A 20,023-nucleotide genomic window follows, 5' to 3' on the forward strand; every position below is an offset into this window, starting at 1 on the left:
CGGCCCCAGAGACTGATCTGTATTTTACTCTGTGTATCTATGTATATAATCTGCTCACACGGTGCTTTACTGTTGCTTGCAGACCATTGTTGCTATTAACAAGGATCCGGAAGCTCCAATTTTCCAGGTGGCAGACTACGGGCTGGTGGCAGACTTATTTCAGGTGAGGTTAAACCTGGAGATGTGTGGGAGAGATCTTCAGGGGGATGCTTCAGAGATAACTTAGCTAGTAGGTGGTAAAGATGTCTGTGTGAGGGTGTTTAGTTAAATGATGTGCTTTAGGATTTCATTATTTTCATGCTGAAAATTCAGTCCCTGTGAGTAGAAGCTCTCACGTGGGGGGGAGCAGTGTCACAGCCTCTGTTCCAGTCTCCTGACTATGAACCATTTGGAGAAATAACTGCCCAGAGGTACTTCATGTGCGTTTTTAAGCTTCATCAAGTATGAAAGTACCAAATTGGCAGGAGGAGTTCTTATTTTTGCCTGGGTTTGCTGCCTTAGTGACGCCCATGAGGCACTTGGGGTTCTCTGGGAGCACGGAGCTTGGAGCCAGAAGTTGGTTGCAGCTCTGCTGGGAGGTGTGGGCAGAAGCTGTGCCAGCATTTCATGCCATTGCTGCAGCAGTGCCTGCCAGCACAGGGTGAGCAGGGGCCTTTTGTGAGCCAGAGACAAAGTCACATTGTGCCGAAACACCGTGTAGGCAATTTCCTTAATAAATGTTGTATGAATGCATTATTTCCACCTAATGGAAATGTAGCTCTCTTAAATAATTAAGAGGCTTTATTCAGGAGGAGAGAAATGGGGAGTGCTGTGAGCTGGGGTGACCCATGGCCCCTGGAGCTCTGTGCTGGGCGGGAGGGTGGGGAGCCCCATCGGGGGGGGCTCAGGGGGCGTTGGGGAGAGCGTGGCCGACCCCGGCACTGGTGTCTGCAGGCGGTGCCGGAGATGACGGAGCTCCTGAAGAAGAAGTGAGCAACAGTCATGGACCCTGCACTGCAGCTCAGATGTGGAATAAGTGCCAATAAAGGATTGTACTGGAAAGAGGTGGGGTCACTATGGTGGTGTGTTTGGTGGGTGATGGGATGGCACACAGAGTGGGGGTAGAAGGAAGAAGACAGGGAAGGGGGGTGACAAGGCAGGAGGCAGCGGGTATTTGCCAGTATTTATTCCCATCCCCGGATCCCCTCCAGCTCTGCTCAACCCCTGGGTTAGGGTTTAGGCTGGGCCCAAGCTGTCCAGCAGCTCTGTTGTACCCCTGGGCACTGTGGCTTTGTCCCCAGACTGGTGGCAGGACAGGTCCCCGGTCTGTCCCTGCAGGCACTGCGGGGCAGGAGGCTGTTGGAAGGTTCTTTGTGCCCCAGAGGAGCTGCTGAGTCCCGGCTGGCCCAGAGCCAGAGGTTTGTGCACTGTGTGGAGAGGCGATGCGGGCCGGGTTCCTTGCTGGTGGCCATTGCAGGAGCTGCCACAGGTCCCCTCCAGCTCTGCCGCCTTGCCCAGGGCTGCCTTGTACCCTGGCAGGGTGCACGTGTCCCCCACGTTGTCCCTATGGCTCAGGGACTCTGCTGAGTCGTGGCTCTGGGGGCCCCACCACCCCACACTTGTCATCAATGGGGGGGGCACCCTGCGGGCAGTCGCCGAGCTGGAAGATGTCGAGGCTGCCCTGCCTGCCACCAGTGTAGGTGCTGAGCGGGTGGTCCAGGCCAGGGCTGGCTACCAGGGGGCCTGATGGGCTGGGCAGCTTCGGGGTGGCAGGATCCAGACCCTTCTGTGCTACGCAGGCCCCTTCTGACACAGACCCCAGCAGCTCCTGCCCCGCGGGCACGAGGTCTGTGTGAGGGTCGGTGCCAAGCTCCAGGGTGTCCTCACAGGTTGTGCTGCAGTCTGGGGAGGAGGCCGGGGTCCAGCTGCAGGGCTGGGGGCCCGAGCTGAGGGTGGAGAGAGAGGCAGGGCCTGAGGGGGCAGCGGTGCCCGGCTGCAGAGGGAGCTCCAGGGTGAGGAGGTCAGAAGAGAGGTTGGAGCGATGGATGTCGACGGTTGCAGCAGTGACCACGCAGGGGGCTGGCTCGGGGACACCAGAGTCTGCAGGGCAGAGAGAGGGGGACAGGGAGAGGGGTCAGGAGAGAGGGAAATACCAGAAATACAGCAGGGAGAGGAGAGCACTCCCACCCCCACACACATCGACCCCATGGATCAGGGAGCCTGCACACCCACAGCCTCCAGAGCTGACAGAACCTCCCCAAACCCCCCCGTGTCCCCAGGGACTGCGAGAGCACCAGGCCCTGTCCCCCCCTCTACCCCACATGAGACAGCCCTGGGCACCCCCAGCCCCTCCCCCCTCCAGCCACTGCTGCTCACACCAGTAAAAACAAAAAAGGGAAAGTCTGATCATTCACCACTTGATTAGGGTTACTGCAAAGTTCGATGATTTGGCACTTGATTTAGATACCCTGAAAGTCTGGCAGTGTCATTGATCAAGGGACATCCCTGGAAAGTCAAATGGTTTGGTGATCGTGTGGAAATCCTGGTTTGTGGGCAGGTCTGTTCAGTTATTGTTTGTTTGGTTGGTTTTTTTTAAATCAACGATTTGGCAATTGATAGAGGATCCTATCTGAGCACTGACTCAGTGATCAATTGATGTTCCTTGAAAGTTTGACAATTCTGTGATTGATTGAGAATCCTGTCTTGAGGGGAATGTTTGATCCGGCAATTTATTGAGAAGCCCTGAAAGCTCGATAGCTTATCCATTGCTTGAGAACCATTGAAAGTTTGATAAATCTGTGATCCATTGAGAAGCCTGTTCTGATTGATAACCCGGCGATCGATTGAGAATCCTGGAGTTTGATGATTTGACGATCAACTTCTAGTTCTGTTCCAATCGATAATCTGGCAATCGATTAATAATCCTGTTTTGATCAATGATTGGGCAATCGATTGATAATCCTGTTTCAATTGATAATCTGGCAATTTTTATCAGGATTAAATTTTTATTATTAAATTATTAGCAGGATTAAAAATCCTGTTCAGCTCGATAAACCGGTAGTTGATTGATGATCCTGTTTAGATCAATAATCTGGCAATTGATTGATAACCCTGTTCCAAGCGATAATCGATTAATAAGCCTGTTTTGATCGACGATCTGGTAATCAATTGATAATCCTGTTTCATTGCCGGATTGTCGCTTGAAACAGGATTATAAATCAACTACCGGTTTATCGATTGAAACAGGCTCATTAATTGATTGCCGGTTTGTCGATCGAAACAGGATTTTTAATCGATTGCCAGATTATCGATCTAAACAGGACTAGTAATTGATCGTCAAAACCTCAAACTCTTCAGGACTCTCAATCGATCACCAGGTTATCGATCAAAACAGGATTCTCAATGGATCACGGGTTTATCGACCTTTCAACAGTTCTCAAGCAATGGAGAAGCTATCGAGCTTTCAGGGCTTCTCAAGTGATTGCTGAATCAAACATTCTCTCGACAGGATTCTCAATCGATCTCAGAATTGTCAAACTTTCAAGGAACTTCAATTGATCACTGAGTGGGTGCTCAGATAGGATTCTCAATCAATTGCCGAATCGTTGATCAGAAAACCAGGCTTTACAGTTGATTGCCAAATCATCACAGGCTGATAATAAAAAAAATTGATCATCAAACTATTGCTCAAAATAGGATTCCCAATCGATTGCTGAGTTATCAAACTTTCAAGGGTTTCCAATTGATTGCCCAATCATCCATCAAAAAACAGGATTTGCAGTTGATTGCCAAATCCTCGATCAAAACCAGGACTGTCAATCAATTACCAAATTATCGAACCAACTTCATCCATCCTAAATCCCTGCCCTGCCCAGGCCCAGCCTCAGTACCTCCCAGGACCCCTCCCCCCATCCCTGTAGCCCCTCCGTCCCTCCATGCTGCCCCTGTGGCCTCTGTAGAACCTAAAGGCCCCCCCATAGCTGCAGCCCCACTGCCCCTGCAGCAGCTCCCAGAGGGCCCTGGCCTGAGCCAGGACAGAATGGATTCCACTTTACTGTAATTTCAGTTTCAGCTCAGTCTCAGCTGAGCAGCTGCAGGGCTGAGATTCACAGCAAGCTTCTCCCTCAGTGCCTCTTCCTGGGACTGACAAACCCAGGGGTTATGGGTCTGGCCAGAACCTGGGCTGTGGGTCCAAGGCCCCTGCTGGGTTCTGAGGAGCAGCTTGTGCTCCAGAGAGAGAAAAGCAGAGGTCACAGCTGCAGCCCCCTTTGGGCTCCTCCTTAGGGGAGAAGCAGAGAAGCTCAGTGACCAACCAGAGTGCTCCATCCCATATGCATCACACCTGCTATAAATGTGAGGGATTCACAAGGGTCAAGCCCCTTCCTCTGCCTTCTTCACTCAGCCTTTCCTCTTGGCCCTCTGCCTGTCCCTGTTTGCTTCAGCATCCTGGGAGGATTCCATCCCTTCCTCTGCCTGTGCTCCTGATCCATCCCAGCCTGAATCCCGGTGTTCCTGCCTCCAGCTCCCAACTGGAGCTGATGTGAGAGTTACTGGAGGGGAGGGTGGAGGAATGTGGTATAGTTTTTTTCTGTAAATTTGTATATATTTATTATTTTTTCCTTTTTATTATTACTGTTTCATTAAAGCCGTGTAGTTTAGTTTCCAACCCATCAGCCTCTCTCTGTTCCTTATTTCAGGGAGGGGATGAACAGAGAGCATTCAGTTCATTGTTGGCCCAGTGTTAAACCATGAGGGCTGTCCCTCCATGTACCCTTGCACACCTGTACCTATAGATCACAGTGTCTCAACCATACACCCCTATAGACTCTATGGAGCTTACAGCCAAGCCCTCCAGATAAAATAATCATTGTATTTACCCTATAACCATATCAATTGTCATTCCTACACACCTACACACCTACCTGCATTTTCTCTGGATTATTTTTATGTGTGTTTGCAGACACAGACATCTTTTTTATACATTCCCACATGTATATGTTGAGGCTGTCTATACTGGGTCACATATACACCATACATTCCATCTCTATACCCACCCTCCCAGCCTCACTTATCCTGCTGTTCCACGGGTGCCACTTCAGGGGACACCCCCTGGAGCCCTGAGTTCAGGCCACAGATGTTGCTGCCTCTGAGGGTTTTTATCCAGCCCTAGGAAAGGTGGGCACGGGGCTGGGCTGGGCTGAGCTCACCCCCCCCTTCCCTTCAGTCATTTTGTGCACACTGTTCACTCTCAGGCCCATTTCAACCTTTAGAGACTGGGAGCCTCACTAAGGAGCATTAACCTCTCCCAGATCTCTGAACTGTTCTGAGTGCCTCCAACAGAGGAACTTGGGGCCCTTCAGCCTTTGGGAATACCAGTATTATTTTGGTACAGATTTCCATGGAGCAAACCAAGAGATGCCAGAGTGGGTTTCCTTTCCTCTCCAGGACAGATCTGCATCACTGTTCTGTTTGCTGCAATGCAAAAAGGCAGCTCAGGTTTACAGAGCAAGCAAAACTTACCACTGCTGGGCTCATTGTAGTATCTACTGATGTAATTATTCATGTCATCCTCTGCAAGAACAAAAAGGCAGCCATTAGAAGTCTACTTATGTGATTAAATGGTTGAAATTCCACCCTGTGAAAGGTGTTCTTAGGCCAGAAGATTAGGTGTGATTTTGAAATGCTTTGCACCCCCCATGGTAGTAGCCAAAATAGAGATCATCATTTGTTCCAGTCCTTCTGGGACCAGCCTGGGAATGAGGCACTCTGGGTTCCAAAGGAAACGTGCTCCAAGATCTTTCCAGAGACCGTAGAAATACTTCTGTTTTCAGTCAATATTTTGTTTTTCATGTGGTCCAGCAGTGCTCCTCATTTCCCTTTGCAGTTCCCTCCTGAGCCTGATGCTGTTACCAAGCTGAAAGAAACAACGCAACCATTGCTGCTGAGCAGCTTCCTGTGCTCCTGCACTCTCTTTTTTCCCTTCGGTGTTTTTCAGGTGTTACTGTGAAAGGCAGTTAACTTACTTAAAAAAGAGAAAATTGTATCCAATATGTTTCCAAAAGAATGGCTGGAAGTTCATTGCTTCATCTGGGATGGCATGGCCAAGCAAAGCCTCACAAGTCAAAGTGGAGTTGCCTCAAGAGCTGCTGTGGGGAACATAACCTGGAGCTTGACAAACCAGCTCCCTACCAGCTGTAAATCCACATAGTTTACTCTAAATTTACTCTAAAATTGTCTTACTTTTACATTCAGAATGAACAGTTATTTTGCTGCTTACAACACATGCATATGTAATATATAGCACAGTATTAACCTTACATTATAAAGATGTTTACAGGTCAAGCACAGTCCTGAGTACACCTGAGCTTCAGTAGCAGAAAAGTAAAAATGAAGATGTGACCACAAAAGGGAGAGCAGCAGCTACATCACCTGTATAGGCTTTAGATGATGCAGATGACAGTGGGGTTACCTGTTACCTTACAGAAAAGCACAACGTTTTACAGCTGCTAAAAAATGAGGAACTCTTCTTGTTTCAGTTCTGAGCAGAACCCAAATACTGCTGCTAAGAAAACAGCATCAGCAACCCAGGGCCAATTCCAAGCTCACAAGCACCTGCCCTGCCCGCTTTGTGTGCTCTAAAAGCATTCTTTCCTTTTAAGTGCTCTTTCTGATACCATGTTTCAGAAAACCATGCTCATCCCTTTGAGCCAGATTTCCTTCCTCCCCCTGGGTCTCTGCGGCTGTAGCGCTGCCTCCTGACAGCACATTGTGGTTTGCAGGTGAAAGTAACAGATGTTTGCTGGGGAACACTCTCCACACAACAAGACCCAAATCTCTGAGCACTCTGTACCTGAAATAGCTGCACTCCTAAGAAGCAATCTAACGTGACACTGAAAGGCAACGTGGTTGTTTTTCTGGTTTCATTGGATCTTAAAAGCTTTTTTGGCCCTTGTTGATCTTTAAATGCCTGCAGTCAGAGGTGTGCTTTGTGCTAATGTCTGAATTTAAAAAAAAGGCCTCAGAGTAGCTCAAGGCAATGCCTCTGAATTAGGAGTACATTGCAAGGCTTTCCAGCTATCTGCTACTAAAATACACTTCATTTCAATCATGCATAATTTAGGCTCTAAATGCCATCAAACCCACCAGCCCAGAGAGACAGAGCTCTTGTTCAGGCAGGAAACCTTCAGCTGCAGCCAGACAATGCCTGCTGGAGTTCTGGGAATGCACTTTCACCACCTTTAACTTAAAGAGTCTGTTTGTAGGAGGAGAAATGAGGAGACCAGAGCTGGCCTGGGTGAGGGTGTGTTCTGCATGGGAGGGGTTTCCCCCTCCTCTTCACCTGGTGGGAGCCCCTGGCCACACTCTGAGCAATGAATGGGGGACTGGGGTGTTCCTGTTGCCTTTGGCTCTCATTAAATTCTGCCCCAAATGCCAGGATGCTTCATGCTCGAGACAGAAAACAACTTAAAAAAGTGAACATCTGCTTTCCATGCCTTATGGCAAGGCTCCAGTCAGGTCTTCAGGACTGCCCTGCCCTGCCTGCCTGGCTCTCTGTTGGCTGACAGGCACCAGGACACTATTTTCACACCCATCAGTTGCTTTCAAGCCCATTACCAACGAGATCCACACTGCTCTTTGTATCAGCAAATGCCAGGGTTAAGGTCCTGAAAAAGAACTCCTGCAATGTCCCACCCAGAGGGCTCTGTGAAAGTCACAGACTCTGCTGGTTCCACGTGTGCCCACTTGTGCACCAGACTGGAAGAGCTGCCTCACTGCCTAATTCATTTCATGTTGTTATGTGATGGCTGTACCAATGCCATTGCTTTACATTGCTTAACTATAAATACTCTTATTTATAAATAAAATATATAAACATACACACACATAATTGTAAAATATAAAATTCATATTTACATATTTACCTGGAATAGTTTCTTATTAATCAAAGCCAATGAAGGGCAACAGATTAACAACAGCAGAAAAAATATTCCAACAACAAATTCTGAATTATTCCATTAAAGCACAATGAACAAACTCATCTCAGTCATATGGAAGTCTCAGCTGCTCTGGGCACAAAAGGCCATAAACAATTGCAGTCCTCTCTCTTTATATTCTACATTGCTGAAAGCAAGGTGTTTAAAAAACTGCCACAAATACACAATGGAAGGCAACTCTTTGTGGATATAAAATGCATTATTACACACAAATAAGCAGCACAGCACTCACTCTGCTGTGGAACACTGCTGCAGGACTTCATGGTGATTCACAAGGAGATGAATCCCCACTGCTCAATGGGGCAGTCAGGTGAAATCAGAAGTACAGGGACATTTGGAGCCGGTGGCATGCACGAAGTTCCTGTGCTGAGCAGGGGAGAGCAGCCTGGAAGGGGGCAGGTTGCTTTTATTATTTAAAGTCCACACAGTGTTTTCTGCTGTCAGGGTATTTTAGTTTCAGCTCTGGAACAGAGGTGTCTTAAGAAAGGTTTCCATCTTCATAGCTTCCCTGGTGTGTTGAGGCAACTTGTGTGGCTTTTCTTGGCCATGCCATTTTTTTTTTAATTTCTGCCACATTGGAATTTTCCACCAGAAGACTTAATTTTCCTCCTCTCCTAGAAATCAACCCATCTCCTCAAATACACAGATAGCAATGTTACCTGCACTCCTCTTCCACAAGAGAAACTTGCCACAAAGAAGTCCTTAGCTACAACAACGCCCAAAGGGCATTTAGAGTAAATTAAGGAACTGACAATAAGCAGAAAGAGAAAATACCTTCCTCTTATTTCCCCAGGAAATGGCAACGTTAGAAAAAATGTCTGTGGATGATGATAGGGATCCCCTTGCTAGAGGCACCAGAAGGAATCAGAATCATTTAGCCTGAAAAAGACCTCCCTAAGATCATTGAGTTCAACCATAAACACAACACTGACAAGCCCAGCACTAGGCCATGTCCCTCAGTGCCACATCAAGAGGCAAGGAATGAAAGGCTTCACCCCAGGAAATCTGGTGACAAATCTGGTGATGGAGATCCAGTAGTTGTGAGTTGGGAAGGAAGAATGGGAAGGGTAAGGCTCTTCCCCATGTGGAAGCCTATCCTGAGGCAGACAGAAATGGTTCTACATTCTTCCCTGGGAAGTGAGAGCAATGGGAAGCAGTAAGACAGGCAGCAGCACTGGGGAGGAGTGCAGGTGAGAGGGGGTTTTGCAGAGCAGAAGGAATGAGCAGAGACAAGAGGCTCTCTCTGGTCTCTGAGCACTATTGAGTAGTGTGGGGTGTGAAGGGCTGCCAGGACAAAAGACACCTGCACCTGCCTGACCTGCCAGGGGGGATGGCAAGGATTGAACTGGACAAGGTGAGGCAGAACATGGGACCACAGAGAGACAGCAGAGCAAGACTGCTCAGCAGACAGAATGGCTGGGAAGGTTGCTCAGGCTCCTCCCTATCTCCCATAAAACCAAAACATCCTCCCCAGACTCTGTAACCAACCACTGCTGCCAGCTGCATGTGCACTGAAGTCAAGCCAAAGGGATTAAGTCCCATCTCTTGGCCTGCTACCCAAATCCCTGCCACTGAAAATAGCACGTAGTTCTGGGTCAGGATCTGTCCAGCAGTGACTGGACTTCTGTCTGATGAAGGCTTTCATATTCCCTGCCTGCTCTTTTCCTGCAAGACCAAGAACACACACTGAAATGGTTTCAGGAGTAATAAACTAGAGTACACTCCCTTATCATCTTATCTGACCCAGATCTGAGAGAGGCAACATTGTTATCTCTCTCCTGGCCCTATAAAAACCTAATAGATTTGGTGAAACACACAAATGACATCCCACTCTCTTTTGTTTCTAAAATCCCTCAGCAGTGACCTTTAGTGGTTTCATCAATGACTTTAGTGACTGGGTCTGCAACTCCCCTGCATACAAAAAATATCAGTTACCCACCTTTCAGATTGGCCTTGGACAAGGTATTTCTCTTGAAATATTTCATTATTATAAGTATTTGATTTCATAATTTTTATTGCCATTAATTTTACTGCCCTCTGTCTCTCAAAGCTGAATTTTCTGAACTGGAAGGTGGGTTTTTTTCTGCAGTGCAGCCTCCTGCTGAGGATGTAAGTCCTTAGAGTAGAACAATGTCTTACTCCAACACTTCTCCTGAAAGCAATCTCCACTAGTAGGTTTCTAAAGAAGCAGGTCTTTCACCACCATCATATCCATATCTTTTCCTTGAAGTGCCACTACCACTTAGAAGCATTTGCAAAAGAAAAGTAGCATAAAATGCACTTTGCCATAAAGACCCCTAAAAACCCCAATCCTGCTTGCCACTTGAGTGCAAGCTGCAGTACCCTCATGGCTGTTCCATTCACGGATATCCAGTCCCCGCAGAGCTGGGGTGGATCCCTGAGCACAGAGACTGTGCACCTGAGGAGGAGCTGTCAAAGAGCTTGCACAGAAAACAGAGCAACAGATTCAGCCTGGTTCTAAAGAAAAAATCAACCTGAGATGGAAGTCCTGGTGCAGGAGGAAATCCTGGATTTTGCAGCAGGTTCATTGTCAGTAGGTACTGCTGGGACATAAACCCAGAATATTTAACTGAGAACAGATTGGGTGGTGTGGGACCTCCCTGCAGCAGACGATGTGGCAAGAGCACTGGGTACTGAGCTGAGCATGGCTGAGATGTGTGTGTCACAGCATGGCTGGTGGCTCTGGAGAGAGGATGGACCTTTCCAGCCTTCTTCTCTAGGAATATGGATCAACAGCTCCCCATCTGAGCTGGCTTCTTACAGTAAGCCTGAAGCAAACACAGCAACTTGGATCTGGGTCTGCAAAGCAGCCACATTTGTTGAGTCTAGCAAAACAAGGTTGGACAAGGTTGAGAAAGAAGATGGCTATCAGTAACACAGTAATGTGCTGGGTAAACATCAGGGGAAGGATGATTTAAACAAAAGGATTCACAAATAAATTGTTATAAACTAGCAATGAATAAAGGCAGACTGGGAATTAGGAAAAGATTTCTAATAATTTGGAAAAGTGAGATGCTGGAGCAGCATTATAGTGGTGTCAGAGGGCACAATACATCACTGCTGTCACACAGAGCACGATCTGTTTATGAAAGGGGTAATTATGAAAGGGGCTGCACTTTTAGACAGTGGGAAACATTCCAGTTCTGTATTCCTGTCAGCAATGTCTTCACACCTCTGCACATGCATGATGGGAGACAATTTCCACTTCACATGCCTGACTGTATGCTCACCACTTCTGGAACTGAAAAGTTTTTACCCCACCCATTTGGTGAGTATGAAATTCAAGAGCCCAGCTTCAGTAACTGCACACACATTTATGGAAGTGTTGCTTAGGGCTTAATTGCTTTGGTTCCTGCCTGGGTGATCAGTGCACAGAGAACCACAAAGCCTGAAAGAGGCACCTACAGAAAAGCCAAATCTGTTCTGCAGAGAGATGGAGCTGAATCATCAGTTGAGGGCACTGCAGATAAAACCATTTCCAGGAGCAGGCTTCAAAGCAGATACATTTCAACATTTGAAAATTACCATGAGCTATTTTTTATCTCTTGTTCTGCAGTAACAGGGCTTTTTTAGAGCACTAACAGATGATCACCAGAGGAACTGGTGTAAAGTTTAAACATGTCAACCTGCTCAGACTGACCTGAAAGGAACAACTGACAAAATTCTCTCCAGTACCCTGCTCTGCCTTCTCAGCTTAACAATCTGAAGAGAAATTCTCTGAAGTTCTAGAATTTTTCAGGTTCCGTTCCCAACATCCTACTTTTTTCCCTTGTAAAACAGTGGGTATCTACAGGGAGAGCAGGCTTTACTTTTCTCCAAGCATGATCATAAATTGCAGCAGTCCCCCCGAAGCAGACAACTTGCTGCTAGCCTCATAAAAATGGAAATTTTACTCACAATAGCTAAAATAAGCTTCCTGTGACACAAAGAAACAGAGCTAGGAATAGGAGGGTGGCATATTAATCTTAAACTATGGCAGTACTGTACAATTTCCAAACCTGAAATGATGCAGGAAAACGAGGAATTTCCACTGGGGACTGTAATTCATATATTATGGGGGAGATTAAAGAATAATAAATTTTGAAGGGAAGTATTAATGACTATATGGGGTATTGTGAACCTGGCATGCCCTGAAGCCTGGAACTTTGTATACCAAACACTAAAAATGATTTGTGCCCAAGCAGAAAACATTAGATGTTATTCTCACCAGAAGCAGTTACGTGCTGCAGGAAGTAAGAGAGAAAAGTTCCTTGATAATTCAGAGAGAAACAGCTAGGAAAATGTTTGCCATCATGTTGAGTGGTAACCACCAGGAGAAAGGAGATGACAGAACCTGGGATATTTCCCTTGCTCTTAGAGAAAGGCTGACCACAATGGTCCTGAAATTCATGAGTGATGCTGCTGTGCATTCTCCTGAAACAGCTTTCACTTTATGCTCTTCACAAACTGAGGCAGAGAAGCCCAGTGACGTGCTCACAGTGCAGCAATGCCACAGCTTTGCCCTGGGTTTATAGGTCCTAGAGTCCTGTCCTTGAGTCCATCATCTTCCCTGGGGTTGATAATGGTACCCTGGGACTTGTATGCTGAAGCTTAGCCTTCATGTTTGTCCACTCTGGAGATCAATCCTTCAGCAAGACAAATAAAACCTCAGTTAAAAGCAAGTTAAGATTTCCTGCTTCTTAGCCAGAATAATTAGAAAATCCTGTAGATCCATACGTTTTCCACAGAGCCATCCCTGCTGTGTTAGGAGGTCTCCTGGTGCATGGTTCAGGGGAGACAGAAGCATATGAGGCAGCAATCAGTTCATTATGCAGAGAGTTAGCACAAACCTGAGCAGGCCACAAACAGCTGTATGGCCTCAAGGAGTGGCCCTTCAAGAAGCTGCAGGAAATATTAGCTGGGGACACTATGAAATACTAGTTATGGGAGTCTTTCAGAGCCCATTGACTATTTGACTAGAGCTCTTGTCTCTCCCAGTCTCATACCAGCAATTAAGGCACTTCAGATAAAAAGAGGAAGAGCTCTGTGGAAAGAAAACCTGGATGAAAACACGTACTGGAAGCCACCAGCTCAGCCAGCACACACAGAACCCTCCTGATGCAGGCCACAGCGTGTGTCTCTACACAAAATCCCTAAGGTGGGGTTACCTGACTTACTTTACTGAATGCTGTAGTAAATGGTTGCACAAAATCCAGTGTAAATACCAGAGTACAAGCTACAGCTGCCCCTGGGGAGCTTTAACTTATTCACTATCCCATAAAACTCCCAGGTAGGGAAACGAGTAAAAAGCCTGAATGCTTTCTTATTCCATAAGCCCTTCGTGGTCAAGTGTTCTGCCCTGAATGTTTCCATTGTTCCAACTAGAAGGGGGAAATAAGATTAGCTGGGGATGGAATATCCCATTTTCTCATGCAGTATGTTCTCTAGCCAACTCAAGCTTGCTGGGTTTGGCAGAACTCAGGGCTCTCTGAAGTCAGTGATTTTTTTAAGGCCAACAAAGTTAAGTTTGGCACAAACCTATGCATTCCATGCCATACCTAACCTCAGGTGTTATATGTAGGGTTAATATTCTGCCAGAGAATAAGAGAACAGTACATCAGAGGCTGCTGTGCCTAACAGCTGAATTGTGGTTGTGAATGGTAGCTTTTATTTTAACAGTATTAGCAACTTGGTCTTTTATTTCTCCTCCAACTAGGCAGTGTGGTAGGCAACTGCAGATACTCATCAAAGCTCACAAATGCTGTGTGGCATACAGAACAATTAACTGCAGGAATCAGCCTGGAATCTTTAAGGATGAAAAACACATCTTAGAGAAAATGGATGCAAAGCAATTCCTACTGCAGCCTGACACAGAGCGTAACTTGCCAAACATAAGCTGTGACCCAAGTCACTCCAGTGGCTTCCAGTTCCAGGCAGAGCAACTGATGGAGAAGGCCCTGAAGATGGCACAGGCAGTGGAACCACAGCACATGAGCAGCAGGAGGACACAGGAATTACCTGCAGGAAACGTCTCAGTCATCCGTGCTCTGTGGAGATGTCTCAGGAGTGTTTCATGTCCCTCAGCAGAAGAGGAGCTGGGAGATCCTACACCAACTAAATACACCCCTTGACTGCTACCTGGATTGTGAACTAAAGCACTGAAAGGTATTGCTGGGACTGTGGTTTCTCAGACAACCTGAATTGGGCCCCTTGTCAGCAGCGCCCTGATGGCACACTGCCACGGATGGGTGCCCCTCACTATTAAACCACAGAAAAAAATTTCTGTCCAACTTCTGTCTCATTCAACATAAAGGACAATTGTTGAAATTTAACTTTGGAATTTAACTTTGGAAGACTTAACTTAACTAACTCCTGAATTTAACTTTGGAAGACAAGCACTCACTGCATCTACAAACACACAAAAAATATTTCTTCTGGTATTTTTAGATGTCCTCTGGGAATCAGAAACTAATGCTGTATACTCAACATGAATATTTAAATATAACATAACTGCACCTTACCCAGTGTGTAGAGGTATGCACGTTTTCTATTTGCTGAACATCTTTTTCACAAGGAAAACCATGAATCTCTCTAATCACATAACCTAGCTGAAGGTAGAAATCAGTCCTGGAGATTTGTTGTGTGTGTGCCCAGCTTTTTACCAGGAGACACAAAGAAGCAGCAGTTGTGTTAACCTGGATGTTGGAATGAATATCTTGGACAGAAGAATTTTTAGATCAATCTCCACAGCTCTAAAATTTCAGCAAACCACCTTATAATGTGCACAACACTCTCCAGTACCAAATGTAACCCTCAAGGAACACATGCATAAATAATAGCCTATTCACTGGGGAAACCTCTGAAATGCTACAAAAAAGTGGGAAATGCATTTTAGGGAGCAGTCTACTCAACTGTCTGCTTTTAAATACAATTTCAAATCAGGAATAATTAATGGCTGAACTGTAGTTAGCATTTTCTTATTATAAAGAAGAAAAAACAAAAAACATTTCTATGTGCTTTCAGGACTATGTAGGGAAAGGAAAGGATTACCTTATAAAAACAACTGGTGAGCTTTTTCTTGTAAATCTTTAATGGAAAGTACTTCCATGCCTTTAATTCTAAGGAGTTTAACCAAAATAAAGATACCATGCAAACATCCAATTCAGAAATATTCACATACTGCCCACCTGCTAAAATACTCAAGCTAATATTTCTAAGGCAGACTAACATAACACTAGGGTAGAAAGTATTCACTCCTCTGGAATATTACATTAAATGTTACTGAGATAAGTACACATTCTGCACTACATTATAAGGGCTGGGGCACCACAGGAAAAAGGAGAATTTTCAAAAAATACTTCTGGTCTTGCACTTGCATGATAAAAATGGAGCCAAGTTAATGTAAATGTTGATCTTCCCCTGAACCACACACACCTGCCCAACAAACAGCTCAGGGATTGCTCCTCCCTATAGCCAAGCAGCACTCAGACATCTGAGCAGGAGCTTCACACCCAGGAGATGATTCCTCCTCTGGCTCCAGAGCAGCCCTGGCTGAGCTCAGCTGGGCTGTCCCGCAGTGCCAATTTTAAGCACTTGGTGAGAACAGAGCCTCCAGGCAAGGGGACCTTCACAGCTCTAAATCACAGAAATGGAAGTGGCTGAACACCAAAACTGTTTGTCAATGTTCTTCTCTATTTCCCTCCTTTTACCTCAGAGTGATTATCACTTTGCCAGTTCTGGTTTGTCTGCTGCATCTCTAGTGTTTGATGGATTTAATCGTGAGGCCTGGGGAAGGTACCTCAGATACGTTCCTCCTGAGTAACTTTATTGGCTCTGTTAGGACTCTGTATGCAAACACAGCAGCTCCTGCTGCTTTGGATGGGCACAGCCTCTTTGGAAAAATGGGAAAATGCAATTTCGAGGGAAAGTAACCAATTGTCTGGTAGTGTGGAGGTATTTAGTGTGTTCGGTTGTTAGCTGCAGGGATGGGATCAGCTGTGGCAGCAAGCAGCAGCACAGGGGCAGCACTCACCTGGGGGAGGTCGCAGCTCAGTGATGTTCTCTGTGGCTTCATCATCGGAATCTTCAGTTGCCACCACCTTGTACCTGGTGCTGCTCTGCTTGTTCAGTACATGTGGGACCTGCAGGGCAGCTTCTCTCTCTGCAGCCAGGTCCAAATCCTGCTGGGCAAGGTGGGCCCTCAGCTGTCTGATTTCAAACTAGAGGGAAAAAGAACACCACATACTGACTCTCACATAAGCACGGTGAGAAGTCTGTATTCTAAATGTAGGGATCTATTACTCATTTCATCACTAAACCACTTCAGACTGGTTATAGCAAATGCAATACATGTCTGCATCCTAAAGATACCATTTTGTACCATCTAGGTGCCAAAGGAAATGAAATCTTTATAGAAGACCACTCTTAACAGGCATTTAGGGATTTAGGTTCATGACAAACATCCCTAACCTGCTAGACTTTGTAAAGAGGATTTCTGTGGAGAGGTTCCCTAAAAGCAGTCCTTCTCCACTAACTCTAAAAGAGACACCACAGTCCTCATATAGCTTGAAATCTCCTGTCCTCAGCAGTGTGCAGAAAATCCTAGGGAAGGTTGCTGCTTTTCTGGCTACTCCTCTGAAATCTGTGAGCCACAGCAGTTCATGACTTTCTGCAACCAGGAGGGGATTTACCTCATGACTGGTGGTTGTAAAACAGACATCTGACAAAAAGACAGAAGCTACCAGGTACAATCTGACTGAGGGACACAACATGTTTCTCCTGTGTTTGACAGCCACAAGTCTTCCACAATGAAGGAAGGGAAAGAATTTGTCTGGAAAGGCTGCACAGACCCTTTAAACCTTTAGATAAGCACTACAAAATCCTGCGTCCTTCCCCTCTGCCACCCAGCACAGCTATGGGGCTGCATAGAAAAGTTCCTTTTTTAAAAAACTCTTTTTAAGCTCAGTAGCATAGCAGTGAGCAAGTCATGTCTTATTATTGAGAGACTGAGAGGCAAAAGCAAATGAGGTGAGTAATAGGCTAAGGCATTTAAATTTAGCATTGCTGGGCTTCCCACAGTCCTGAGGCCTGAAAAGCCATCAGAGAGCATGATGCTACAGCAAGCCACACTGCACCTGTCACTCCACATTTACAGCAGAGATGGAAATAGCACCTTGATGCTTGAAAACTGGTGTGTAACAGCATGTAGGCTAAATTAATCTGGTTCTGGATCTTGCCTCTCAGGTGCTGACTCAAATCTGCTTTGCTGTCAGATTTGGGAATCCCTCAGCAGACCTGGTGTGTGCCACAAAGGACCACATCAGATACAGTGCCAAGCCAGGAACTGCAGAGAGCCAGCAGTTCCTCCAAACTCTGTAAGACAGAGTTGCCACAGATTTTTGAAAGAAAAAAAGAGTAAAGAAATAAGGGATAGTCTCCACTTTGCCACATCTGGAGACTATCTGCTTTCCAGAGGTAAGGGCAGGAACTACAATAAAAGGAAGGCTCACTGCAAGACTCAGTTTTAGAGAGCAAAAGGGCAGTTTAAACTTTCCAGATCCCATTCAAACCACCTGATGCCGGGTTCTAACAAAGCACACAGATTTTTCTCTGTCTTTAAATCAGTGAACAGAGGTCTGGCAGCCACAGACTGCTGGCTGTAAGAAATGTTCATTGCTCTTAACCAAAGGTCCTCTGGCAGTGGCAGTCAGTGGATTAGGTAGCATCATCAAATGTCAAAACAGAGCCCTGCTCCTTGACTCCCCAGTGAAATCTCCATGGCAGCCCCAGATGGTGGGGTTTGTGTTAACCTAGCAGCTGGGAAGAGGGAGCAAACTGGGGAGTGCTCTTTCTTTTCCCAGCCACCCCCAAGCTTCCTGAGGCTGGAGGGCCTGTACCATACTAGAGGTGCCAGTATGAATGCATCAGTCAGCTGTGGAAGGTCTGGGGTTTAACTTTACAACACAGAGAATTTCAGTTTTCATCCTTGACTTAAAAATAAAATAAAATAAAATATCAAAAAAAATCTTACATTTTGCCTTTAAAGCAGGGAAGGATACACTTCCAGCTAGTCACTTGGTTTAGGGGAATAAATGCCCTCAAACATGATAGCAAAAAATATATATGGAGTTTTTATTGAAAAAAAAATTGCCTAACTATATCTGCTTGCATAGCTCAAGCTAAAAGTCAGTAAGAATTAGGCATCATTACTGTTTTTCTATGATTCACATCTCATCCTTCAGAAACATTCCTGTGTGTCAGAGAAAGAAATACTGCCACTAAAATGCTCAATTTCAGCCTAGAAATGGGATGTGATTTATGTTTTCATCATGGAAGAAAAAAAAGTTGGCAGGTGTTTTATAACACAAATAGATAAAACTACTTAAAAGACAGCTTGTATTTCTGCATCACACCCAATTTAAGCAGCTTAAGCATTTACCAAGAGTGACTGAACCGTGGAGCAATCAAAACCTTGAAGGGAACCACTCCAAGCAAAGGGCAAATCCCCTCCTGGTTGTGTTTCACAGCCCTGAAAAAGGAGGCCCCTGAGGTGATCTCTCCTGCTGCAGTGAACCTACAGCAAAAATGGGGGAAGAGAGTAGAATTTCTGACAGCCCCTTGGCATGTTCCAATCCATAACAAGAATATTTCCAAATATTCACAGATTATTGTCAGCCTTTAAAACTCCCATGCCCAGTCTCCATCCAGATGAGTTCACACATGTTATTGTTTCCTCTGGCTCTGCCACCAAGCTGGGACCTGCTCAGCCTCCTGCTTGCCTAAGCAGTGTTCTGCAACCATTCCTGGCACCACCACGCTGGACAACTACACTTTGTCCAAACAATTCTTTATCTCCTATGGGGAAAATTACTTTCTTGATTGAACCCCAAGCACACAGAGAGCACGAGAACCTGGAACCCGCAGAGAAATCGACTACCTCAGCTCCTCAGCAGAGTTAGGACTGCTGCTAATGTCAGGAAGGGAAGGGGCTTTGCTGCCATCTTTTGTTTAAAGCCTGAAACACATGCATGAGCCCATAGCAGGGGAGGAAGGAAGCATCTGCTGATGGAGATGGCTTCGGGTCACGTTCCTGCTGAAACTGAATCCCAGACCTGATGTCCTGGCTCATGCAACGCTTCCCTCATCCACTGCCTGAGGATTAGAAGCATATGCAGGACTTGCAACTTTTTCAGTGATATGCAAACCCCCTTGTACTGCTGGCTGCCAACACAATCCACATGCTTGCCTTGCTTTCACCTCAGAACACTGAGCTGATTCAGCTGGCCAGAAATTCAGAGCTCAACATGAAACTGTCAAGAGCAGCTCCAAGCATTGAATTTCCAGGCACAGTCCAGCACACTGGACTTCACCATCACATGCAAGGGAGTCACAGCACACAGAGATGCTCAAACACAGAAGAGCAGAAACTGATGTTGCCTACAAAACCAGGCAGCTGCAGCTGGTTAACATGTGCTCTCCCTTCCACCTCCCCATGACCTCAGATGCTCAACTTCCAGGTCCCATTTGTGTTTGCCCAGAGGTCTGTGTAGTGGTTAAAATACCATAAAGCTTGAATTAAATACTCTTGTGTGTCTGTCCTTCTCTTATTGACAGAGAAGTGGCTAATACTGGTGTTTTTCTCACTCCCACATTCACTGTTAGTGATGAAAAGTGATCCAGGCAACCTCTTGCTCCACAGCAGTGCAGAACTGGGACAGACACAGAGCATCAGACAGAACCAAAACCCAACCCAATACACTGCTCCCAAATGCAAACCCAAGCTCTCCAAGTCTCTGGTACATTTTCAAAGGGACTGTGTGGGATGGAAAAATCACCACGTAGCACAAGGATTGATTTAAGAAAATGAAACTTCAATAAAATATCGAGGAAAAGTTAAAACAAGAAACAGATTTTTCTTACAAAAAGTGTGCATCTGCTCAGGAGACCAGCTCAATATTAATTGTTTCCAATTCTTACTGAAAAATTATTCCAAGATATCATATAAGCTGGAATTCAGTTGTAGCCACTAAAAGCAACACACTAAAAAAGCC

General features: G+C 45.9%; 2 protein-coding genes across 5 annotated transcripts in view; one reads left to right on the top strand and one right to left on the bottom strand.

Moving 5' to 3' along the window:
- Positions 1-1,041, top strand: part of ETFA (electron transfer flavoprotein subunit alpha) — a 28,860-nt gene extending 27,819 nt beyond the window's left edge. The window contains exons 11-12 of the mRNA XM_071754643.1: positions 83-163; positions 934-1,041. Coding sequence (XP_071610744.1) covers positions 83-163; positions 934-972 — 120 coding nt within the window. The 3' untranslated portion in view covers positions 973-1,041. The remainder of the gene's footprint in view (positions 1-82; positions 164-933) is intronic.
- TMEM266 (transmembrane protein 266) overlaps positions 931-20,023 on the bottom strand; it is an 86,859-nt gene continuing 67,766 nt past the window's right edge. For all 4 annotated transcript variants that reach the window (XM_071754633.1, XM_071754636.1, XM_071754635.1 and 1 more), the window contains 3 exons: positions 16,006-16,192; positions 5,500-5,550; positions 931-2,079 (listed from right to left, as the gene is read on the bottom strand). In XM_071754633.1, coding sequence (XP_071610734.1) covers positions 1,544-2,079; positions 5,500-5,550; positions 16,006-16,192 — 774 coding nt within the window. In that variant the 3' untranslated portion in view covers positions 931-1,543. The remainder of the gene's footprint in view (positions 2,080-5,499; positions 5,551-16,005; positions 16,193-20,023) is intronic.

The sequence above is a fragment of the Heliangelus exortis genome, chromosome 11 (assembly GCF_036169615.1).
Source record: "Heliangelus exortis chromosome 11, bHelExo1.hap1, whole genome shotgun sequence".
NCBI classification, from domain to species: Eukaryota; Metazoa; Chordata; class Aves; order Apodiformes; family Trochilidae; genus Heliangelus; species Heliangelus exortis.